At 38.7% G+C, this 26,499-nt stretch overlaps 1 protein-coding gene across 5 annotated transcripts in view; it reads left to right on the top strand.

Moving 5' to 3' along the window:
• LOC115651895 (gamma-aminobutyric acid receptor subunit alpha-2) overlaps positions 1 to 26,499 on the top strand; it is a 328,838-nt gene that overhangs the window by 249,129 nt on the left and 53,210 nt on the right. Inside the window, exons 1-3 of one of the 5 annotated variants that reach the window (XM_030563166.1) lie at positions 4,621 to 4,689; positions 5,873 to 5,961; positions 8,670 to 8,785. In XM_030563166.1, the coding sequence (XP_030419026.1) occupies positions 5,891 to 5,961; positions 8,670 to 8,785 (187 nt within the window). In that variant the 5' untranslated portion in view covers positions 4,621 to 4,689; positions 5,873 to 5,890. Of the gene's footprint in view, positions 1 to 4,620; positions 4,690 to 5,011; positions 5,192 to 5,344; positions 5,407 to 5,445; positions 5,479 to 5,872; positions 5,962 to 8,669; positions 8,786 to 26,499 lie in introns of those variants that run through there. The other 4 variants (XM_030563164.1, XM_030563167.1, XM_030563165.1 and 1 more) reach the window with 4 other exon arrangements.

Below are 26,499 nucleotides of genomic sequence, written 5' to 3'. Positions count from 1 at the left end.
CATCAAAACTCCCAGCTGCAGAACCATCTCTTGGGAGCAGTTGCCAGATTCTACAAGTTAGAACAGCTCTGAAGTTGCTCAAAACAGAGCAAATAACTGCATCAAGAAGAAGCAACCTTCCAGTTAAGCATTGTTTCTTCAGCATCATGTGTTAGATAGAGTTTGCAAAACGTGGCCAAGGAACTAGATTTAAATGTGTTTCTTGTAATGATTTTAATAGGATATTGAAATGCTATAGTAAATTAAAATCCTTACAGCTTCTGCTCAAACACAAGATGGTACATGTTATATTCCTGGAAAGCAACTTTGGTAAAATTAAAAATTAAAATAATTTAAATTGAAATAATTTAAAAGCCTCAAAACAGTTCTAAAAGCTAGAACATGTTCACACTTTTTGCTTTCTGGAATATTTATACAGGGCAAAAGTCTAGGATTGCTTAGTATTTTACCTTAAACATGCTTTGTGTGAGTTGCCTAACTGCCTCTCTCTGTCCATAGTCTATACAGGCGTAAAAAATAAATATGTAGATGAAGAAAATTGCAAAGGCCACCTATTCCCTCTCTTCCATTACAGAACCAGCACTTAGTTTTCCTGAACGGGAGTCATAAATGTTTGTGGTGATCATCTTCACTTCAATAAACTGGCTAGTGTGTGAATGTTGTGTTGCCCTCTACTGGGTGAAGTGTTCATTGTTTTATGACTGTCTTGCCAGGAGAAACTAGTCTAGTCTAAAAAGGTTTATATAACCCTCATTTCTACTGATCACTAACAGTGATTCTCCATTAGCTCACATTGTACAGGCCTGATTGTTTGACAAAAAAGGCTGAGAATCTTAATGCTGCATACAGAATATGAGGTTAGGTCAGGGTGAGCTCAGGAAGAGTAGTCTGGTGATTAGGGCACTAACTTGGGTTTTAAGAGAGACCTTCAATTTCCTTCTCTGCCACGCCTTACTGCTTGACATCAGGCAAGTCAGATAGGCAGTAAAATGAGGATAATAATACTTCCCTACCCACTGGAGGATGGTGAGGAAAAATACATTAGTCTGTGAGGAGCTCAGATACTTCAGCACTGGGGGCCATTAAGTACATAAGGTGGTTGTTGTTTGCATGAAAGAGTCATGAAACTTTTGATATTAACATCCAACTGTTGAATTTAATTCCAGTTACTCTACAGTGGACTTAAAGATGATCACCCTTAACTGGAGGAATTATCTAAATCCGTACAAGTTAGAGGTCAGCGATTTGGTTAGAGGTTAGTGATCTGGAAGGAGGGGATTGACACGAAGGCATAATACAGGCGAGGCAGCATCCCTAGAGAATCTAATAGTGACTGATAGAATTGTATTAGATCCTACAGAATCTATTAGCAAATTGTAGAATTTTCACAAGTATTTTACCACTTCTTGATGCAACCCATATGTAAACCTTAGAGAGGACTCTAGTTTTAAATGTTTTGATTAAATGAAGAAGGTGTTTGGAGGGAAAGTGCATATAACTGTGAAAAGTCTTTATTCCACTTCTGTCTCCAGAGACTCATACCTTCCACATAAGAATAAATTGCCAAGATTCTTGTTTGTGAACACTTCCATGATTTTCTTCCCAAGATAAATGGTTAAGATTAGTTTCCCTTCTTATACATGAGTCATTGGAACATTCACCTTAAGAAATCTTGATATTGGTTTCAACAGAAGTCAGTACTTGTTTCTGCAAAATCATTTAGGGTCAGATTCTGATACACTGGTTCACAATGATTCCACAAGTTGCTCCATTGAGGTAAACAGAATTATTTGTTAAGCAGGGTACTACTTGACATGAAAAAGGTATAATAATTTGGCTCTTAAAAATAACAAATGATAAAATAAATAATGCACTCAAACCTGCATTTCCTCTTAATGAAATATTGACTACAAAATTTCCAATTCACTATATTTCCTTATTCTTGGGTATGATTGTCATTCCTCACAGTTCTGGGTCAAGACATTCTAAAATGACCAGTTGAGTTAAGAATAGAGAGAGGACCAGCTAACTAAATTCTAAGTAAGTCAATATGGAGTAAAGATAAAAGTTAATACATCCGCCTGATTGAAATGTATCAATATGCTTTTGTTTCAGCCACACATTGTCACATAGGCTAACTGACAGACTAAGGCAGTGTTTCCCAGTAAACTAATCTGGGAAGGCATAGGGCAAAGAAGAGGAAAAGCAATATGTGGAAAGTATTTGCCTTGTACTCAACTGCAAATATGCTCCTACAGCTATGAATAAAATCATAGAATATTAGGGTTGGAAGAGGCCTCAGGAGGTCATCTAGTCCAATTCCCTGCCCAAAGCAGGACCAACACCAACTAAATCATCTCAGCCAAGGTTTTGTCAAGTCGACCCTTAAAAACCTCTAAGGATGGAGATTCCACCATCTCCCTAGGTAATCCATTACAGTGCTTCACCACCCTCCTAGTGAAACAGTGTTTCCTAATATCGAACCTAGACCTCCCACACTGCAACTTTTGGTTCAGCTGAACTGTAGCCCAGTAGAATCACCAGTGGTCAGAAATCTACCAATCAGAGCAACATGAAGCCAGCAAAAGAAGAGGCACCACTAGAGGAGGGTTAAAGGGAGAAAGTATAGGGTCCACCTCTTGGGAGCAGCAGACAACAAAGAAAACAGATACAACCTATTTAAAACAGAAAAAAGAAAACACATAAAGATGAAGAAGAAACAAACAAATACAAGAATGGAAAAAATAGACAGAGCAATGTCAAAGTGATGGTAACTGTTTCAATGGCTTGATCTTGCAGTTGTACCATATGCTAACCACTCAGTTGTGGTGTGTCTAGATTGGCATTCACAAACAGAGGAAACTAACCTATTAACTCTCCCTGTATAATTGAAGAAGTGCCAATATTTAAAAATTTGTACAGAGAGTAACAATGACCATAATAAAAAATCTCTCTCTTATATTTGTAATACAATTGCTGGCCTTAAATAATTGGTATTGGTTGCTAGTAACTCTGTATTAGGCCCATACTCAAAGATCTTTTCTACACTGGTAAAAGGCTTAAAAATTAAAAACATGTTTGAAGTATTAGGAATAGGGTTTGTAGAAAAAGGTGAAATTTTCAACTAGCTCTATGGTAGTCAGAAATATACTGAATTTTTCTACATAAAATTTGAGCTTTTACTTAGGAAGCTAGAAGTAAATATGAAACCTGGGTACAAATACTTCCTGCAAAAGGTAATAAACAGCAAGAGTAGTGATGTTGGAATACAGTTGAAGCAGCTGAGTCTTGCCTTAGCACTTTGAAGGGCACCGCGAAAAAACAGCTAGAGTGGGGTGAGATAAGCCAAGAAAAGGCACAAATGTTGGGCATGCTGCTGTTTAGCTCTTCCTCCTATTTTCATGTTTTCTTAAGAATGAAAATAAGGCTAGGTTAAAAATAAATCTAGTTCTTCAATTATCAAACAAAGCATGATCTATTCAGGGTAGAAAATCCAAAATAATAAGCAGAACCATTAAGAGTAGTTCAGTCAATATCAAAGAAAGACTGTATACTAGAAGGAACACAACATGATATAAAAAGGGGACAGCAAGTATGCAAGCTGGGTAGAAAGTTGAGGTTTGTTTCCTCAGCTGTCTGAAGCCTGAGCTCCGTTTAAATGACAGACTTTTTCATCTCTCTGAATTTCAAGTAGATTGTGCCAATGGACGAGTGGGGAAGAGAATATTAATGATACAGGATGAGATCCATGGTGGGAATTAGATAAGCAGACAAAACTCAGTAATTGTTTGTTTAGGTTGTAGCGCAATAAACACTTACTTTGAAAGTGGTGATTAAGAGATTAAAAAGACCACTGCAGATATTGTTTATCATTTAAGGGATCTCTTCCTTTCCTATTTATTCTTGCATAGACAAAGCTAATTTTTTTTTGTGTCTTATCAGTATCTTACTACATTTATGTGTTCACGTTTACTCATGCACTGTCATTAGGGGAGGTCGTGTCTCGTGTATGTTTAATATGCTCAGATCATCCTAACTTATGATTCATCAGTCGTGAAGAAAGAAATTAACTACGCAGCTCCTTTTTCCCACTTTACATTTTTACAAGGGTTGCACTCTAAACATACCTAATAAGCAGCTATGTCTCTCTTTTCCTTTAGAAGTCTGCCAGTTTCATCTCAAATTAGATGCATCAACAGAAGAAGGTACCACTTTCGTGCAATCACCCTGTTTGCATTTCATCACCTGAGATAAAACAGACTACTAACAAGGACGATCAAACACAACCCCCATAGAAGAGGGTGGAGGGGGCTTTGCAGCTGAGCTCTACATAACATGCTCTTCAATGCACATGGAGCTGACAAGTGAAAGGCTAAATAAGGAAACAACCCCACCCTCCTCCTCAGTCTATTTTGCCTCAGTCGCTCTCGCTGCTGCTGGGCTGGTGCAGCAGCCAAACAAGTCACATTTCAGCTCCTTTCTCCCTTTCAGTGCAAACTTCTTTGAACACGTTGGGCTGGGATGCGAGAGGTGGCAGCGACAATAGAGGTGGCCTGTCCGGACAGATCAGCGAGAGGGATGCCCGGAGGGGGGCAGCTGCAAGGGACAATCGGACTCCCACGGAGTGCTGCTGCCCTGCCCCTAGAGGCTCGCACCCATAGCGGGCCCGTGCTATGCCCCCAGTCCCCGGTGAGGTCTGCGGCTGCTGCGAAGGAGGGAGAGGGGACAGGGAGGTTGGGCTTTGCTTCTGGGCGCTCCCTGCCACTCCTCGGCAGTGTCCCGCGCTGGGTGGGGTGCCTGGCGCTGCAGGGCAGCGGAGCAAAGCATTCGCTGCGCCCTGTGTGTGCGTAGGGCAACCCTGGGCAAGCGCCTCCCCTGCCCGAGGTGGGCTGCGGCCGGCAGAGAGCCGAGCTCTGCGATTCCACCTCCCACTCCTCCGGCCGGGGGAGGGGAGCGCGCGCCAGCTGTCTGCGCGCGCGCGCGCTCTCCTCCTCCTGCCCCCCCAGCAGCTTCGCGCTGCTCCTCCTCGCGCACATAGCACTCCGGAGCGGCTCCTCTTCGCAGCGCCGCTGCAGTCTGGCTGCTCGGCTCCAAGTTTTCCCATCTTCAACATCCTCCTCTCTGGAGACTAGCGCAGGGGGCCTCCCCCTCGCTCACCCCTTCTCGGAGCGCCTCCTACTGCTGCTCCCAGGTAGGGACCCCAGCGCCTCTCTCCTTGCGGTGCTGGGCATGCCCCCACCCCCGGAAAGTCTGAGTGTCTTCGGGGGGAGATGGACAAGGGGGGAGCTCCGACATTGCCCCCTCCCTTAGCCTCAGACAAGACAAGCACCCGACGTTGCATTAGCTAAGCTCCTTGTATTCTGCAACTTTACTCTGCGCTGTGGTTGCCCCTTTTTGCTTTTTGATGTGAGTCTATAGCCATTATTATTTTTTTAAACAGCAGTCGAACATATTCAGCGTTTGGCAACAGCAGCACCGGTTGGTTCACAGTCATGCTATTGAACCTCTGCGAATGGGCATGATGATTATTTTAGAGTGAGAGTGGGTTGCGGAGTATTGTTATGAACCGAGGAATGATAAAGAACTGATTATTTGTTTGGTCTTATGGGGTGCTCATATTACAGAAAAAAACAAGCATCTGATGCATTTGCTCACGTGCCACTTTTGATTATGCATTACATGCTTATACAAAGGAGGATCCTTGCAAAAGATGGAGCTATAAGTTGCTAGTAGGGGAAAGTGCTGCAAGAATCCAGTATTTTCTCATCTCCATTGAAGTGACATGTATTTTTCCTTTGGTTAAGTTGAAAGCCTTGCTTGGTGGAGACTCACTGTAGCTCTGAGTGGGTTTGTATTTTTCTTGCTTGGTTAGGTTTTGCAAAGAGCAGCTATGAAAAGGAAACTGACACTCTACAAGATGCAGTTGGTTCTTCTCGTTTTGTTGGTGGGGGTGCCAACAAGGTGAGCACAACGTTTCTTATTGCTGTTCAACAGTAACGCATATTGTGTTTTGATCTGCTCCTAGTCCTTTCCTATAAGGGGTAATAAAAGCTAGCAGGGGGTAATATTTCATAAAAAAGTCTTGGTTAGTTGTTTTAATACAATATTTGGCAGATTCTAGATCAGGTGCAGTGATGGAACTGAGCTCTGGGGACAACATAAAGTTAATTACTCGTCTTAAACAATTTGCTACAAGGATGACTTGATGTTTTTAATTCAACCATTTGAAAGACAAAAAATACACCCTTAAATATTTTCTTTGTAACATTCTGAGCTGGTAAGAGATGTATTGGAATCAGTATGTCACTGCCAGTTTACGTCATAAACTAATCACATAGAACAACAGTGCAACCAAAGTAATAGATTCTTGTGAAGTCAAATAGCAAACTACAATTTCTAAAATAATGTTGGCATTTTTGAGTACGGGCTTGTCTATTTTTTTTTAAATTATTATTTTTTTTTTGGTCAACACAACAGACCCCAGAAATGATATTTACGCTTTAGACCTCTAGGTGGAGATAGCATATAACTTCACAGTCCCATATAATAAAAGAATAGCCTGGCTGATTAATCAATTTTTCATGTTGTTGTTTAGAGATCTCCATTTCTAAAGTGACAACATACCGAAAAGTAATTTTAAACATAATTAGTTTAGTGTTGCCTATGCTCCCTAAACATGCAATTAATTGTAGTCTGTAACTTCATTTTACTTGTTTCAATTGTGACTGCAGTAGGTTTTTTGGGTAATAATTTTCAAAATGATAGGGGCATTGTGGCTGAAAATCCCTTCATTTATTTTGGTCTGGTACAATTACCTGGTGGTTATCTCTCAGTGACCAGAATTACTTATTTTTAAAAATAGGTCATCTATCATGCTTTGCACCCAAACATGGTGCAGTATTAGTTAAGTCTCAATGAGCCAAATCCTGTAGCCCTTACTCACATAAGTAATCCTATTGATATAAAAAAGACAATTTGCTTAATTAAGGATTTTCGTGTGAATAAAATTTGTAGGATTGCATCCTAACAAGCTAGAACTATATAAACTGGGATTTTCAGTTACATCTTGACTTATAAAAAGAGAATCATTTTTGAAGAGTAATATAAAAGGCAGATATTCATACTATCGAAGTATAGGTGAAGAAAAAACAGCAATAGTTTTAACTTCCACACCAAGCTTTTAATTTTATTTTACATGTGACATCTTGGTGTTTGGTTTGTAAATTATACTTGATTATAAGGGTAGTATCTTGGAAACCACAGACTGCAATAATTTACATTTAAATACTTCCTCCATGATGTTTAATTCTAGGATGAAAGGAAAATCCTTTGTGTGTTAATTTTTTTGGTGGTTTTGTCACAAATTTAAAGATGTCACCTGATCCCTTTTGCTGTAGATCAGACAAAATGTGTTAATTTTACATAGTACAAATTGTTCAATCAAAATTCCTTGATCAACACTGCAGTTTTAGAAAAATCAAAAATCTGAATGATAAAAATACCTGCAGGTTTTTGAAAAAAAACATTGGTAATGGATCTAACATGCTGTTTTAATGCCCTAATGCTGTACTCTGTTATTAAATAAAGATGGTCTGATATCATTTATTTCACATAAATGATGCTTAAAATTTAGTTACACAAGAACATTTCAATATGAAGGCTCTATATAGAAGAAACAACTAAAGGCATAAAAAGCCATGGTTTGGGTTTCCACACCAAGGTGATATGTTCAGCACCATTCTTGACTGGACAGCAGAATCATATTTCATTGGATTTATTGCTGTTTTCCAGGAAGAGATGATCAGTGCAGAGAATTAGGTCTCTTTCTTCAACAAGGAAGTCAGACACATTTAGATGGTCCACACACTCTCCTTAATTTATAGTTTCACCCTAACTTTTATAAGATGTGATTGGCTCTGACAAAACATAGGGAAATACTCTTGTCTTTTGAAAGACAAGAATTGTTTCTAAATACCATTTCAAATCCACTACAGCTCTTGGACTGTTCACAGTTCTCACCCAGATTGCTTGCTGCTGTCAGCCTCATTGTGCCCACCCACTATGTACTGGCATCAGAGGACTCCCTGAGCATGATCAGTGGAGTTTTCCCTTATGTCTGTACTTCTGCTCATGTATGTTATATGGCCATTGGGTGGAGGCATAACCAAAGTATCTGTTCGAGAGATAATGTGTGCCGGGAGTGAGGGAGTAGGCTAGCAGCTCCAAGGAGATAGTTTTTGTTTGAACTAAGGACACAATCCATGAGTAATAAGGCGTGGAAGCATATGGTGTTTTATACCTGAACAGCCATATTTTTAATTGAGCTCTTAGGAAGAAATATTTGCTGTATTTTAATATATGCTGAAAATAGAGGCTGTTAGAAAATGAAGTGCTTGAGAATTTGAAACTGCGTTTCTTAGAATCATATGTTTCCAAACCATTGTTTAATATATAAATATTGTATGCGTATACACTTACACTACACAGTACATATTTTTCATGTTTCAGAATACTCCTGAATGTACATTTTTATAAGGAAAAGGTGGCATCATTAGGATAATGTAGATGAATAGAGAGCAACAACTGCCACATTCAAAGCTAAATGATAACATTAGTTGCATACTGAATGTACATAAACATATATTTTGGTTTGTAAAATGTTGTTTTAGATCAGTGCTGGCTGACTCCCTTGAAGATGAAGCTAAGAATAACATCACCATCTTTACAAGAATACTAGACCGACTTCTGGATGGTTATGATAATCGTCTTAGACCTGGATTAGGAGGTAACAAATCATTAAAACTTAAAAACATATAAAATCAGATTCTATATTGCATAATTTGTTGTTTAAATAAATATATATTTCCCTTAGGAACTTTTTCCCAATGATTTGATTACATATTGCTGCTAAATTATTTATGAATCCATATTTACTGTTTGACAAAAAATAATGTAACAATTACAAGTATAATGGAAATAAAATCTCTTAACTAGTAGCAACCATTAATGTTTTTAAAACAAAAAAAGTCCAGTGGTTATAAAACTGAAATAGGATGTGAAAACAGTCATCTTCCATATATATAGAACTCCTTCAGCATCATTTGCTCTTACTGTGAGATCTCAAAGGTGCATATAGGTCTGATCATTCCTTGGCACATCCCAAACCCTCATGAATGTCCATGGGAAATTTGGGTGAACAAGGACCCCTTGGAATTGAATGAATATATGAATACATACATGTATTCACAGAATATTGGTGTCAATGCACATGTGCACGCACACAATATTCATGTAACACTTGTTTCAGGCTAAATTCTCACCCTGTTGAAGTCAATGGGAATATTGTCATTGACTTCATTGGGCCAGGATTTGTCCTTTAAAGATCATGATGCTATGCATCCTTCCCCTATTTCTTATTTTGCTAGTGCCCAAATAATAGGAAGATTGGAGGGAGAAGTCAGGGGTCTGTTGTGTCCTGGTTGTATGTGGTTTTCAAAATGTCCGTTTATCTTATTTGCATTTTAATTTTAAAACTATATTTCAATGGAGAAAATTATCTGAGTGGCAAATATAAAGAATTTGTTTTGGCTACAAGTGATGACACACACTGATACACCATGGAGCACTAAAGAATGATGACATATCTTGCTCTTGATATTTTGTGATTCTATTTTTGTTTTGTTTGAAATTTTGTTAGGTACAGTGCTCAAGTGTGAAACTGTTACAACTGGCTAAAGCCATGCTTAGTGTGGGCAATGGCAAATTTCCTAAGAGCCTGCTTCTGTTGCCATTCATTTCTTTGGAATCAGGCTCTAAGAAGGGGCCTGCTTCAGCTCTCCTTGAAATCAGTGGACCATTAGCTCCCCTGCTGTTCCAGATTGGAAAGCCTTGGCTAGCATATGACCAGCATAAAATGGCACAAGCTATGTATAGCTCTCTCATTACACATTAATCCTGACATAGAATCCCTTTTTATTTCCAGTCCTGTCCTCCCTTCAGTAGATATTTGTAAATATATTATTTAATATTTTAAAGGGCTTTATATATAGATAATTCATAAAAGTACAGTACAATAATTGGATTTATGTACATGTATAGTGATTGATTGCAAGGAGATACTATTTCTTTGCAGAATTATTGGTCCTTTTGTAACCATTTTGATGTAGTAAGAACAGACTGCCATGCAGATGATATGCAGAAATAACTTGTCAGAAAATTGAATTTAATTTGTAGTTATTTAAAAAAACCTTTTTATTGCAAAAGTAATGGAAAAATTCTCAGCCTGTTTACAAAGAGGAACATGCTAATTAATAAAAACAGTCTGCAGTTGCTTTGCATATGGATCTTTAAATTAAGAAAATTGGAATTAAATGTTGAAAGCGTGAATTTAAAGGATGCAAACTCTATTTTTTATATTTCTAATGGATTTTTAAATTTTGAAAATAAGTTTATATAAATATGTTTAAAAAGAAAATCCCCAAACCTCCCAGGTAATTAATACATGTTTGATGAGCATGAAAATAAAGGGATAAACATCTGTTCAGCATTGACATACATGCCATCAACCAATGCAGAACATGTATGAAATGAAAGTGAATCAAACATATTGAACCAATAATGATTCATGATATGTGAAAATGAGCAAGAATATTGGAAATTTAACAGATCAGTTTAATTCAGTTAAACATCAAAAGCCTGGTCCTGGGTATTATATATTCTACACAGACTTTTTAGAGAGTATTACAAAAATTGTATAGCCTTCTCACTTTCTTTTTTCTTTCTTATAATGGTTACCTATGGTGAGAATTTGAAAACATTGGTTACTGAAGTTTTCATGCTTGGTAGATGTTGGTCGGTCCTAATTGTATCTTCATGTGGACTACTGCATTTTAATCTTGCCTGGATGTTAATCTTGGTATATATGTCATTATTATTTGAGGTACTTGGACTAGATTCTGATTTCAGATAACTGGCTGAATCTGAAGCAACTCAGCTGAAGTCATTAAAGCATTTACTTAGGCATAACAGATTTGATTGGATTAGATTATTACTCTATTTATATTAGTATAACTCAGATCAGAACCTGTCTTAATTTATACTAAGACATTACTATCAAACACCTGACATGGATTCCTTTGAAGCCTTTTGAAAGGAAGCCCAGTGCACCAGTTAATTGTTTATGTGATGCATTTCCAGAAGTGTCACTTAGCTAAATTTTCTCCCCTATACTTGGGAAATGGTGGAGTTTAATAAAAAATAATACCTTCGTGCTTAATATTGAAACAGGTAGTGTTAGTTTAGCACTAAATGTTTTAGCTGATTATTGAAAAATAAAATGCAATACAAGAAAACTTTTCTAATAACTGTACATTCTGTTAAAGGGTTTGGGTAATCTCTAGCTGAGTGAGAGTCTGTTTGTACCCCTGTTCCTAAATTTTGGGATAAGTTCAGAAACTTCAAATATCAAACTTATTGAGAAATTAGGTGTGTGTGTATGCTACATGGCTTGACTTTTTTTTTTTTTTTTTTTTTTTAAATTATGAGTGCATACGTTTTAGTTCTGAAGTTTATGCTATCCAGAGTGTTAAGGAAGCTTTGTTTTGTATTGTTGGTGCAAAGCTGTTGTAAAACTAATAGTATTGGTCACTGGAGGCACATCCTAACTGCAGGAGTCCTCAAGTTGGGTGCACAACCACTGTGGAGACTTATACAGCACCTCCCTTCAGCCAACAAAGAGGTTGCAGCCATGGGCAATGGGGCAATGCAATACCTCTTGGGGCTATAGGCAGCAGGCAGAAGTTAAGGCAGCACTCAAGCTATTCTAAACTCACTCTTATGGACCAAATTGTTATGGAGTAGCCCTTGGATTGAGCCTTCAGAATGGTGGATTAAAGCCACTTTATAACCCCTCTCCAGTTTTGCCTGACACTCGTTGGTTGCAGCTTTAGAAGTGGGCCAGAGTACCTCTTCTAAAGACTTCACACCTAGGCACTACCTAGAAGCAGAAGACCGTTTTAAAAGTCAGAGACTTCTTCTAAAGTATGCGACCTTTTGCATAAAGCATATTTGAGTTATGTCATATTCATACTCATAGGCATATTTCCATAAAATGTATGGAGTGCAACATCACGGCAGGATTTATTTATTTTTTACTGGGACTAATTTTAGTCTGGGACAGTTCTGTTGACTTTCAGCATAATTAGTGCTGATTTACAAATGGGGGAGCAGAAGATAGCTGCAGGTTTTAATTTTAATCTGTGATAGTAGAAAGTATAATACATTTGACAACTTCAGTCCTTAAATACAATGTTAACCAAGAAAATATATTTGAGTGAAAAGATGAAACTATCTGAAGGAAGTATAAAATTATTCATTATTAGTATACTAATGACAAGATGGAAGAACAGAAGTGAAGCTGAGAGGGCTGGGAAAGTCTAGAGAGCAGATAACTTTGCTCTTTTGGATAGTCCTTGCCGAGGACTTGGTATTATTGTGAAGAAGCCAGAGCTGCCGCTGGCAGGTGAAAAATGGACCATGCAATGTATTTTGTCCAACTCCCACACTACCATGGGATCCTACGAAGTATTGAGTGCCCTTAGTTTCCAGTGAAGTCAATGAGAGTGTTCAGCATCTTTCAGGGAATGCAAAATACTTCACAGACTCATTCCCATAAGGGACTAATATGCAATACTAAAGGTAGGTGTAACAAGTCAGTAGCGGCACTGGGGGTCCAGTGGCGTTTGAAGAAGGGGATATTAACACCTTGTAACGTCTTTGGTAGCTTCATTGAAGAATAAAAACAAAACAACCCCCCACCCCCAACAACAAGCCTTGCCCTTCTGCACATCCCACAGGCCCAAAAACAAACACCCTCAAACCTTCCCTTGCACACGTATCTTTGAGGCAAATTCTCTCTCTTCCCCTTTGTAAAGTTTCCTCTCTCCTCTCTTAACAAAAATCAGTCTTTTCTCAAAACTCCACATCATCTGCTAATCTTCCAGAAAATATCCTCTTCTCCCCCTCACGCAAAATTCCAGCATTCACTCCAATTCATCTGAAAACTCCCATTGTTTCCCAATGCTGGTCAGCCCCCTGCTGACTCCATCTTTGGCTTTGACCCCAATTACGTCTCACTGTAATCTCTCGCTGTCCTGAACACCAATTCTGATGTTGCCTTTGCCTCTTCCCATATACCATCTCTCAGATACTGCATTCTATTCTGTTCTGTTCTATGTATTTTCTTATACTGCACTAATTACTCTAGTGTATGAGTGCCTTCCAGTAATGTGCTAAACAACGTGACTAACATCTGTCATGTGTTTGTTCTCTCATCCTTCCCCCAGGGGGAAGAAGCATATGCAGTGGAGTTCCTTGTTGTGGTAGGTTTTAGGGTGTTTGTGTTTGTGGGGTTTTTGTTTGTTAGATTTCATTAGACAAATCAATCTGTCATAGGATTGGGTAAGCAGAAAAATCTCAGGCTTTCTAATTGGACATAAGTGGATGGGTTCCACCCCACCCCCAGAACAACCTAGGCACTCATCTTCCATGTGCCAGTATAATGCTGTTGGTACTAGTGGTATTCTATGGCAGATCTGGTGCTTCTGGTGTAGCTCCTGATTGCTGTCTAAGAGGGATGCCATCATTTCATCACCCTCTTTACCAAACTATCCCCTCCCAACACTGAACTACTGCACTCAATATTTACAGCTAGTGAGGTGTGGGGTGGATATAGTTTGATAATAGGGTGTGTGCAGAAGGCCAGTTTAAGTGTCAGTTACGTTGTGTGTAGTAACTTTCAATGTTTCACAGCAACATTTTGTGTTAGTTATTTTAATTGATTATATATACTATGGTAGCACTCAAAGATCCCAGTCAGGAGCATAGATGAAGAGACAGTTCATCATATTATTGGCATACCCATACAGGTGGTTTGTTAAATTGATCATTTAGGTCTATAAATGATGCTAAGTGATTAGGCACAACAGAGGGACTGGAAAGGGGATACCATACATTGGTCAGTGGGTTAAACAGATGACAAATTAAGAATGATAGTATTTTCAAAAACCCAGCTCAAAACTTCAAAATGAAACACTTAACATAATCAGTTGGATCATGATGGTCTATGCAGTTTTTTTTCATTCTGACATTAATGGATTCAAATGATGAGTCAGTCTCAAAAGCAGCTTTGGAAGATATATTAGTTAAGCTGCTGTGTTGTTTTGTAATTCACTAACCTATTAAATCAGAACAACAGACAACGAATCTGAATTAAAATAGTAAATCATCTAATTGTTTTTAATTATAAGAATTGGAGAGCTTTAATATGTCAAGGTAAATCCTGCAGCAACTGAGTGTGTGAGGTAATATCTTTTATTGGACCAACTTCTGTTGGTGAAAGAGACAAGGTTTGAAGCTTACTCAGAGTGCTTCAGGTTTCTGAAGATCTCTGCAAGTTCGAAAGCTTCTCGCTATCACCAATAGAAGTTGGTTCAATAAAAGATATTGCTTCACCCACCTTGTCTTCTAATTTCCTGGGACAAACATGGCTATAACAACATTGCAAAGATAAATCCCCACATGCATTTTTTCTACATTTTCTGCATTGATACACAAATGAAGTTAATCACCAGGGAAAGGAAAGTTTTTACTCCCCAAAATATTTGCTTTTATGTTTCAAAATCTGTCGGAGCCAAGTTTCTAAGAAATTGGATTTGTTAGTAGGGCCTGATGGTGCATGTGGTTCCATTAATGCTTTGCAGAAGAGAGCTCTTGAATATAAATTCTACTCTTGCATGCCACGTGTTTCAGGCACTTGCATACTTAAAGCAGGTATTTTAGTAAAATATGCCCCAAATCAGCATTCTGTTTGGATTATCATGTTCTAGGAAAGATATTCTCTATTCTCTGGACCAAATTCTGTCATTGCCTACACATGTGCAATTTCTCTTGACGTTAAAGAGAGTTATGTGCATGTGTCAGAGATCTGAATTTGGCACTTCTTTAGGAAAACTGATGTGTGCCTTATAGTCACTCAAGGCAATTGGTGATATGTAAAAATGCTAAGTAAAAGTGTTTACATATTTATTATCAGTGGGGTAGCCGTGTTAGTCTGGATCTGTAAAAGCAGCAAAGAATCCTGTGGCACCTTATAGACTAACAGACATTTTGGAGCATGAGCTTTCGTGGGTGAATACCCACTTCGTCAGATGCATGCATCTATAAGGTGCCACAAGATTCTTTGCTGCTTTTACATATTTATTAATCTCATAAATATATGAAAAGTGGAAAATAAACATTGCATACCAAACTTCAGACACTTTACCTTTGAAAATCATTATATTCTTGTACATTTATTCAAATTTTTTCACACAATTATCTAAGCATAATTAGTTAAAAAAGCATAAATACTTGTGTATATAAAATATAACAAATCACATCTCATAGCACGTTTGAGACCCATAACTAAAATCAGAAATATCAGATGTAGATCTAAAATACCAAATAGCATAGGTATGTAAACATAATATGTTGTAATTGAATATATTATTTCTACATATGTTCTCTTTTTTATATGGATTACTTTTCTCATTGAAATATACAAAGGCAGTGTACACATAAAGGGCCTATTCAAACAGGTAGTTGTGTGGTTTCCATGGGACTGCTGTCATGAGTAGAACAATATGTGTCCCAAAGATGTTTTTGGTTTTAGTTTGAATTTAAAAAACAAAAACAAAAATTGCACCCACCTAGATCAGTTTTCTTTCACAAAGATGTGGGAGAAAAACAATATACCTTGTGATCAAATGACTGCCTTGTCATTTAGAAATTCCTAATCTCCTTCTTGGGTCTCTGTATAGAGGAAAAGCAAGATAAACTGTAAAATTGGAAAGTTGTAGAAATTTTGTGATAGGGTAATTTATATATATATATATATATATATACACACACACACACACACACACACACACTCTCTGTTCCAAAATTTTAAGAAAGGTGATCCTAGTCTGTTAACTTGTCAGGTCTACATAGGACTTCTGTCAATATTTCTTGCTCTTTTTGACCTGTAGCTCTTCCCTTCAGCTTCATAATGACAGTCTGGGAACTTCACTCTTTTACAGAATGACTTCTTGGAAATAGATAATTATTTTTATGGATGAGCTGCATATCCTGAATTATTTGAATTGGTCGTTCTCGTGTTGCTGAGTGTCTCATCCAACAGAGGCAATTGGCTCTCAACACAGCCATTGCTCATGCACCCATCCTCTGTTGCCCTGAGATGATAGATTCTTTAGACCACTTTTTTGCCAGGCAATAGAGTGGTTAGACCTACATCCATTTCCACCCTGTCTAGTATTGGAGCCTTTCAGCAGAGCTGGAGGCAGTTGTAGGGGAGGGGGAGGAGACAGCAGAGGAGTTTGGATTTTTCTTTAAGACTCCAGAGGCAGGCTGAAAAATCTGTGGTTCTTCCACAACATGGTCCAGATATTTCCTCCTGACTGATAATTTAATGGCCATTATAGATACCCTTTTATCCTCACTATTTGTGGGTCATTAAGGTTCCTTCACAATTTGCAGGGTCACAAACTGAAGGATTAGATATCTCTGGGCGAAACACAAGTAAGTGGCTGTAATGGGGAGTAAATGACAGTGAAAAAGGAGAGGGGAGAGTCTTGGATTCAGTGTTGACTTGATAATTGCTCTATATCAGATTGAGGACATACCATGCTATTTTCATTCATATCCTTACCATTGTCCACCTGGTTGACAAAGTGAAGAATGAGGAGCTTCTTGCTGCTAAGTCTTTTTATTTGGGATTGGTTCTGTGTCACAAGGTACGTTTTGTGGGCAAAAGGGAAAGTATTACTACTAGGAAAGTTTTTAAAGAAGGAAAGGGGGAAAATATACTAGTCTGAGATAGTTAATGATGCAATGCTCTGTAGTCCACTATCTCTTCTGTTTTGTGTAAGGTTTTAAAGCTGTCATCGAGTGTAGCATACTTTATTCCCACTCATTCATTTCTTTGTTGATCATAGGACAATCAAAGAGAAAAGAGAGTAATTGGTTACCCTATACTTATAAAACAAGATATTGTGTTCTCTGTTAGTGCACACAATGTGCTAGGTGTTCTCCATATACACACAAAGGCACGATCCCTGCACCAAAGAGCTCCCAAGCTAAGAAACTGGATCATATGAATTCAAAGTGATGGACTCATATTACACATTTGTTAGAGAACATTTTGAAGAACAATTAAACGTTGTGCTTTCTATGTGCAAAAGCTTCATGGTTAGATGTTAAGGGTGAGATCTTCACCTCCCTCCCATATCTGGCCAGTGAAGGATTCCTGTGCTGCAGAAACAGTGGAAGACAGCCATAAGGCTGCCTCCTGAGGGCCCACTTTGCAAACCCCATCATGGGGGGCATGCTGAAGGTGGGAGAAGTGTCAAGGGCCAGGATTCCAGGCAGCCCATAAGACAGCCTGGGGAGGATGCTGTAACTTGGATGCAGGCTTTTGAGGTCTGTGCTGTGATTCTTACAGCCCTAAAGCTTTGCTGTTCTTTTTAAGTTTTAGCTATGAATGCGTATTAATGGAGAAATAACTGAAAGCGATAACTTACATTTGAATGACATGTTCAACTTTGGTTACAAAAAAGATGTACAGTTACCCAAATGTCCAAATTCTGCTTTCTGGCTTCTTGATAATAACTTTTTCCATTTGAATTAAGTCAAAAACTAAATATTCTTAACATTTGTTTAAATTTCAATATGGACCCAGTCCTGAACCCCTTGCTTTGTCAAATCTATTATTTGGCAAGAAGCTCAATCCCTTCTCCCACCCCTTTGATTTCTGGGGAAATCCTGATGAATGAGGTGTGTCATGATGAAGAGAAAGCAGGCCTGAATCTTCTCTGACCTGTGCTAGGATACAGCCCCGGGGATCAGGGAAGTGTAAAGGTTACTTAATTGCTTTGGTCCACCTGAGGATCTGAGCTGTTAACTTTAGTGGGAGTTTTGTTGGAGCAAAGAGTTCAGGATTTGGCCCTAAAAAAAGGTGCTGTAAAACACAAATAATACAAACCAAACAAACTAAACCCAAATCTGTACAAAATTCAGCAAGGACACTGCAAAGCTTCCTGCATTGGAGTAGCTCCCAGTTAAGGTTTAGCTATACAGTGAACTATATATAAACAAGGAGGTACGAGGTGAAATCTTGGCCCCATTGAAACAAATAGGAACTTTACTGCTGACTTTAGTAGAGTCAGGATTTCATCCATAATACGTACAAAAATGAGTAGTAAGTAGGGCTGTCAAATGATTTTTAAAAAACACAAATACTCATGAGATTAAAAAGTCATGATTAATCGTCATTTTAATCGTACTGTTAAACAATAAAATACCAATTTAAATGTATTATAAATATTTTTGGATATTTTTCTACCGTTTCAAATACATTGACTTCAGTTACAACACAATACAAAGTGTATAGTGCTCACTTTATATTATTTTTTATTACAAATATTTGCATTGTAAAAAGGATAAACAAAAGAAATAGTATTTTTTCAGTTCACCTCATACAAGTGCTTTGATCCATGGGCTTGTAGCGATCCTGAAACTCTGTAAGTGCACTCTGTTGTGGTTGCCGGCATTCATTTGCTTCCGTTCTTGTGCTACAGATAACCCACTGTCAGCAAAAGCATGAAGTGGCACTGCAGACTTGAAATACTTTGATGGTATTGGAACTCAGTCTTGCAGTAGCTGCCAATAACCATTTTTTTAATCCAGAGAACCATCCAGAAGTTTTTAAAAAATAAACTTCCCCTTAGAAGACCTGAACGTTTGCTTCTTTCCTCCATTAACTTTTTCCTGATATTTAATCACTCCAGATCATGAGAAAAATCAGTAGAACTGTGCCAATGTCTGCCAAGCGATGAAGTACAGTAAGTGAAGAGGGTCAAAACAGAGGTGTGTAATTAACTCTTGTGTTAATTGCTTGCTTTAACTGTGATTGACAGCCCTAATATTAAAACTTATAATTCTTGTTGGAGAGTGAATATCAAATAGATTCCAGACACAGAAATATAGTTACTAACATTAACTACAGTTGGCTCACTACAGATAGACTATGCTAACTTTTTTTTTCAAGTGTATTTATTGGAATACTCTGGCTCAAGATTAACTTCCTTTGATTACTAGTTCTTTCACTTACTGTGAAATAGGAACTGCTGTCATGTTGATAGGTTCAAAGGATCTCTAGTTTTGTTGGGGCTTCTCTAATTGCTCTGCCTCGGCATCCTCTGCTGAAATTCTCCTTTGTAATTTCTTACAACATTTCTGATTAAAATAAAACAAATATTTTTGAGCCTCCTATTGCAGCAGTACATTGTCAGTGCCCCACTGACACAAAAGCTATGCTTAATGAAGACACTTAGCTTTTCTACTCTGGTATCAGTAGCTTCTGTATTTAAAACACTGAGTTAAGAATGGAAAGTAAAGGTGTGTGTGCATTTTTAATTCCTCATCACTATAATAAAATAGTTTGTCTGAAAGGACCATAGTCTCCATCATTTGCAGTACTTTCATAAGTGGATGTTCTCACTTTGTCTCCAGGAGAGACTGTGTCAGTCATTCTAAAGATGTTTTATTCATGGAAGGCTTGTGCAGAAACATAAAGGCAGAAAGACTTGGGCTCATGCTGACCTCTGGTGGCATATGAGGGTTTGTCACAGAGCAAGCATGGCCTTTGGCTTCCCAGAGTTTCATCCTGGACTCCATCAACTGCAACAGCCCAGTTGATTGTATGTGTGATAGTGGATCACAGAAAGGGAAGGGGGAGAGAAAAGGGTGTTCTCTAAGGGCCTCATCCAAAGCCCATTGATGGAGTCTTTTCCACTGATACCAATAGGCTTTGGATTGCCCTTCACTGCACAGTTAACTTGGACAATGGACACTTAGGTCTGAGCACCTGGGTTAGCCTAATCCAAGCGTGAACAGCCACACTGCAAAACCAAACCCAGGTTACTCTGTCCTGCCTGGTGGTGTACTCACCATGTGTGTCACTAGGACTTCTGGGGGCATAACCCATGGTTCTTTGTGCTGCAGTAAAATGAGTCACTCTAATTCTTTCCCAGTGCATTGTGGGAGACCTTGGCTGTCATTCTGGGCATGTGGGGCAAAATGTGGGAAGGACTATCAGTACTTGAGTGATTTAGCCTGTGTCTTCATTGCAAAGTAGGTGGCTTACCCATCTGATTGAAAGTAGCACCTGGGCTCTAGCACATACCCCCAGTTGTGCCAGCTAGTCTAGGCTGAAAGCACCATGAAATTTTGGTGAGAGGGTCTTGTGTGAGGACGGGAGGGAGATTAGGTGCAACAGCTGAGTGAGAGACCAGATTAAGTCTGCAGGAAAGACATACTCTAAGAGAACCAGGCCGCAACCTAGTGATGGACTTTAAAGAGAAATATCAGGAGCTTGAAGCCAATCTGGAGTTGGATAGGGAGCAAGTGCAGAGTACCAATGCTGGTGTGATGTGTGTTTGTCAGCCTGTTATCTTGTAGGCAGCCCACTGCATATCGGACTAGTCGAAGCTTCTGTTTAAAATTCAGATCATATTCCTTCAGTTCAGTCTGGAGGTGAAGATGATTTGGTCTGCACCTGAAAGGAAGAGGCATTATGCTTATGAAGATGGAGAAAACGCATTTCTGGGTACTGCTTCTGTTTGGAGGGCTAATTGTACTGATGAATCCAGAAGAATTTATGTGCATCCTTAAGTCCAGTAATCATTCAGGAGGAACATGCAAACATAGCACTCTTTCCCTGAGATATATTCCACAGTTAGGTGAGGAAACAGGCACCCACAGCCCTTCAGAAAGATAAGGAAAGCAATGTCTGATGGGACAATTTCATTACTTTGTAGCAAAATGTTATGCTTATTTAAATACCTTTTAATATGATTTTGCTTCTTTGGAGGGAGGGAGAAGTGGTGGAAACAACAGAAGCAGACTGTGTCCTGAGGTGCAAAGATCCAAATTTGCTGATCAGGGAACATTATATCCTTGCACAGGCCACTGAGATGTTAAACCAGGAATGTGCTCAAAGAGATACTGCTGCAGAGACTGACAAGGGTGCTCCTGACTGGCAAACAAATTAAGGTTGCCAAACTCAAGCATTAAAAAAAAAAATCAGATAAACCTTTTGCATATTAATTTCTAACTTGAAATGTTGACCTGGTGTGTTTCCAGTGTATAAACCACTTTGTCCTGCATGTGTATTATGGTATCATTCCAACTACCCCTGAAAAGAGTAGGAGGAAAACACCCCAGGATGGCAATGACAGGTAAGGTGGGTGAGGTAAAATCTTGTATTGTACAAACTTCTGTTGGTGAGAGGGACGAGCTTCAGAGTTTACACAGAGCTCTCCTTCGGATCTGGGAACTATACTCTGATTGTCACAGCTAAATACAATCTGTTCCAACTTGTATTTAGCTGGACACTGAGTATGTTTCCCACACCGAAGAGTGGTGTGCTTGAAAACTTGTCTGTCTCACCAACAGAAGTTGGTCCAATAAAATGTATTACCTCACCCATCTTGCACCTCTAACATTCTGGGACAGACTACTGCACACCAGGATGGGAATGGATATTTTGTTTCCTCTTTTTTTGCCACTCAAACAGCATTGATTCAAACTGGCCCGTGTCAATCCCTCCCCACCTCTCTCTCATCAGAGACTTCTATCCTCCCACCCCGAGACTCACCCCAGAACACTCTCTCATATTTTGGACAATGATGCAAGCCCTCAGGCTTTCCAGCCCTTTTTAGCTTTCCATCATGCCCACCCCATTGATCTGAACATGGTAATAGCCCCATTAATAACTCAGACCTGGTTATTATGGGCAAGCTCTTTGGATCCTGGGGGAAGCTATAATGGCTCATTGGACGAGGCTGAATGCCAAAAGGTTTGCTTTTTAGTTTGGTTGACATAGTTTTGGCTCACTGTCAAACACCTTTTTTCATACCAGATAACTAAGCTTTACCTCAGTCTTGTGATAGTCGGACTATCTCAGTACAATCAGACATTTTAGAGCCAAACGCTAATCTCCTTTCAGCTTACAATTTTAAATCTCCAGTACACTTTTTATATAACCTCAGATTGAAAAGAAACAAGCAGAACAGGACCTAACTCAACAGTTAAGCTTTATGTTCTTTAATTATCATTTTAGAGCAAGATTTTTATATGAAACTGGATATTGCCTGTTTTGGGGGAGTTTTTTGTTTTGGTTTTTGCAGCATGTGAGTGGGTAAGATGCCTGGATTTTATTATGAATTTGTGAGGAGTGTTTTATCTTTCTTTTAACTAATCCATTTCTGTTTTAGTCAAAAGCTAGCTTTATGGAGAAAGAATTAGTTTTATCTTCACGTCATAGAATCACAAAAGTGTAGGACTGAATGGGACCTCGAGGGTAATCTTGTCCTGGCCCTACACTCAAGGCAGGACTAAGTATTACCTATACAATCCTTGACCGTATGTCTAACCTATTCTTAAAAACCTCCAATGACCCAGATTCCACAGCCTCTCTTGGCAATTTATTCCAGTGCTTAACTCCCCTGACAGTTAGGAAGTTTTTCCTAATGTCTGATCTAAACCTCCCTTGTTGCAATTTAAGCCCATTACTTCTTGTCCTATCCTCAGAGGTTAGCAAGAACAGTTTTTCTCCCTCCTTCTTGTAACCTTTTATGTACTTGAAAACTTTTATCCTGTTCCCATCAGTCTTCTCTTCTGCACACTAAATAAACTCATTCTTTTCAATCTTCCCTCATGGGTCATGTTTTCTAGACCTTTAATCATTTTTGTTGCTCTTCTCTGGACTTTCTCCAATTTATCCACATCTTTCTTGAAATGTGGTGCCTGGAATTGAACAAAATACTCCAATTGAGGCCTTATCAGCACTGAGTAGAGCAGAAGAATTACTTCTGGTGTCTTGCTTACAACACTTCTGCTAATTAATCCAGAATGAAATTTGTTGGGTTTTTTGCAACAGTGTTACACTGTTGACTCATATTTAGCTTGTGATGCAATGTGACTTGCATTTGTCCTTATTGACTTTCATCCTATTTACTTCAGACTATTTCTCCAGTTTGGCCAGATCACTTTGAATTTTATTCCTATTCTCCGAAGCACTTGCAACCCCTCCCAGCTTGATATCATCCACAAACTTTATAAGTGTACTTTCTATGCCATTATCTAAATCCTTGATGAAGATATTGTATAGAACCAGACCCAGAACTGATCCCTGAAGAACCCCACTCAATGTGCCCTTCTAGCTTGACTGTGAATCACTGATAACTGCTCTCTGGGAATGGTTTTCCAGACAGTTATGCACTCACCTTACTGTAGCTCCAACTAGGCTGTATTTCCCTACACAAGGAAGTGCCTCAGGGTAGCTGGTCCCTATGGATAGATGGGGATCAGCATCCCTGGATTAGAGCAAGTGAGTCCAATCCAGCCAACATAAAGGGCTGCTAGTAGTTATATTTCCCAATGTTTATTAGAAGGTCATGCAGAGACAGTGTAAAAAGCCATATTAAAGTAAAAATATACCACATCTACCACTTACCTTCTCCACCTCCATCCACAATGCTACCCTGTCAAAGAGAGCTATTAGGTTAGTTTGACATGATTTGTTCTTGACAAATCTATGCTGACTGTTACTTGTCACCTTATTATCTTCTACATGTTTGTAAATTGATTGCTTAATTATTTACTCCATTGTCTTTCTGGGAAGTGAAGTTTAGCTGATTGGTCTGTAATTCCCCAGGTTGTCCTTATCCACTTTTTATAGATTGGCCCTATATTTGCCCTTTTCCAGTTCGCTGGAATCTCTTATCATCTTCCATGACTTTTCAAAGATGATTGCTAATGGCTCAGAGATCTCCTCATTTCCATGAGTATTCTGGAATGTATTTCATCCGGCCCTGGCCACTTGAAGACATCTAACTTGTCTGAGTAATTTTTTTTTTTGGTCTTTCCCTATTTTAGCATCAGATCCGACCTCATTTTCGCTGGTGTTCATTATATTAGATGTCCAATTGCTATCAAACTTTGATGAAAACTGAAACAAAAAAAGTTGTTTAGCAAAAATGGCACAAATGCATTTTCTGTTGTTGTTTCGTCTCCCCACGCCACCCATTAAGTAACGGGCCCATCCTGTCTTTTGGTCTTCCTCTTGCTTCTAATACGTTTGTAGAATATTTTCTTGTTAGCTTTATGTCTCTAGCTAGTTTAATCTCATTTTGTGCCTTGGTCTTTCTATTTTGTCCTATATGCTTGTGGTGTTTGGTTTATATTAATCCTTTGTAATTTGACCTGGTTTCCACTTTTTTGTAGGACTCTTTTTTGAATTTCAAATATTAAAGATCTCCTGGTTAAGCCAGGGTGGTTTCTTTCCATGCTTCCTGTCTTTCCTATGTAGTGGGATAGTTTGCTCTTATGCCCTTAATAAAGGCACAAGAACAAGCTATCCTATATCCTTCCCATGTTTACCTCCCAAGTAACTTTGTTCACTTCTTTATAATGCACCTCTTATCAGTTTCCTCATTAGTTAATACACAAAAATCAGTGTACTTCATTGTAAATATCTTGAGTACTTTTATGTCCCCCATTGTCTGGGCAACTGAGTCTTTAATGTGTTTATCTTCACAACATCCATGTGAGGTTGGCAACACAAAGCGACTAAGTGACTTTCCCAAGGTGATTCAGGAAGTCTGTGACAGAGCGAAGAATTGCGCACACATCTCCTGAGTCTCAAACTAGTGACCTAACCACTGGACCAAGTTAAGTTTATTTCATTACAGTAAATAGGATTGCAAAGTATATCTCTGTGATGATAAACAAGAACAACATAGAAAAGTTTAAGTGAAGAGTCTCTATTTATGTCAAACTTTGTTATAGATTCATAGATATCAACGCCTGAAGGCACCATTAACCTGACCTCTTATATAACACAGGCTGTAGAACTTCCCCAAAATAATCTTAAATTTAAAAATTACCAGTGATGGAGAATCCGCCATGACCCTTAGTTAAATGTTCCAATGGTTAACTACCCTCACTGATAATAATTTATGCCTTATTTCCACTTAGAATTTGTCTAGCTTCAACTTCCAGCCATTGGTTAGTGTTATACCCTTGTCTCCTTGACTGAGGAGCCCATTATCAAATATTTATTCCCCGTGTAGGTATTTACACACAGAAATCAAGCCACCCTTTAATCTTCTCTTTGCTAAGATAAATTGTCACGTGGGGGATTCCCAGAGTTGGGACAAGAATCTCACGTCCCAGCCACATACCTCTGCTCAAACACCAACCCTGCCCCTAGGAGTGTCAGAGTAATCCCCTGGAATAAGCACCACACTTAACAATAGAACAACAGCATTATCTATCCCATGCAAAGCCAGGAGTAGACTCAGGTCAGGATCTCTAGCTCTTGTTAGTAGTGTGTCATTCCCTCGGATGTGTCAATCTAAGTCTCTAGCCCAGTTAGTGGTGGTGCAATGTATTTATACTTTAGACTCTCTATGAACTGGGTGAGTTGCCTTGGGATGTGACCTGTGGCTCTTCGTTGTGTTTTGACATGGAAGCCCTTACAGAATTATCAGATTTCAGCATCATGCAAAGGGAAGCCTGTTTTTAAAAATGATGTCACACTGCTGTGCCAGTCTGGGTCTCTTCCTTCCTTGCTGATTGGGGAGTGTTGTTTGGAATTCCCCAAGGGAAAAATCAGGGGAAATGGATCATAAAGGGTAATCTAGTCACCCCTTAACCTTGTTAAGTATCTACAAGGGGAACAAATATTTGATAATGGGCTCTTCAATCTAGCAGAATAAAGTATAACACACGCCAGTGGCTGGAAGTTGGAGTTAGACAAATTCAAACTGGAAATAAGGTGCAAATTTTTAATAGTGAGGCTAATTAACCATTGGAACAATTTATGAAGAGTCCTGGTGAATTCTCTATCACTGGCCATTTTAAAATCAAGACTGGATATTTTTCTCTAATTTATGCTCTAGGAATTATTTTGGGGAAGTTCTATGACCTGTATTATAAAGGAGGTCAGACTAGATCACAATGATCCCTTCTGGAATCTATAAAACTGTAGGTGCTACTGTATAAAAATAGATGATAATAATACAATGCAGATTCTCTGATTTTCTGGACTCCAACACCTTTCCGGTCTGCATCACTGGAAATGTGTGGTCTAGTTCTTCATAGGCCATTTCATCAATCTTTTCTCATCATCCTGTTCTTCTTCTCATTCACTCCTGTGTGTGTGTGTGTGTGTGTGTGTGTGTACACAAATACATGCATCAGCAACTGATCTTAAGGAATCTCCATCTCTATCTTAAGATGGCTCCATCATTGGTGATGGGTGCCATCTTCTGTTCAAATATCTAATTTAGCTTCTTTCCTTGGGTTTTTACATAAGGCTGGAATTGTAATATGGTA

Source organism: Gopherus evgoodei, chromosome 5, assembly GCF_007399415.2.
Source record: "Gopherus evgoodei ecotype Sinaloan lineage chromosome 5, rGopEvg1_v1.p, whole genome shotgun sequence".
NCBI classification, from domain to species: domain Eukaryota; kingdom Metazoa; phylum Chordata; order Testudines; family Testudinidae; genus Gopherus; species Gopherus evgoodei.
The sequence above is the reverse complement of the archived record's forward strand: the minus strand, read 5'-3'. Positions and strand labels throughout refer to the sequence as shown.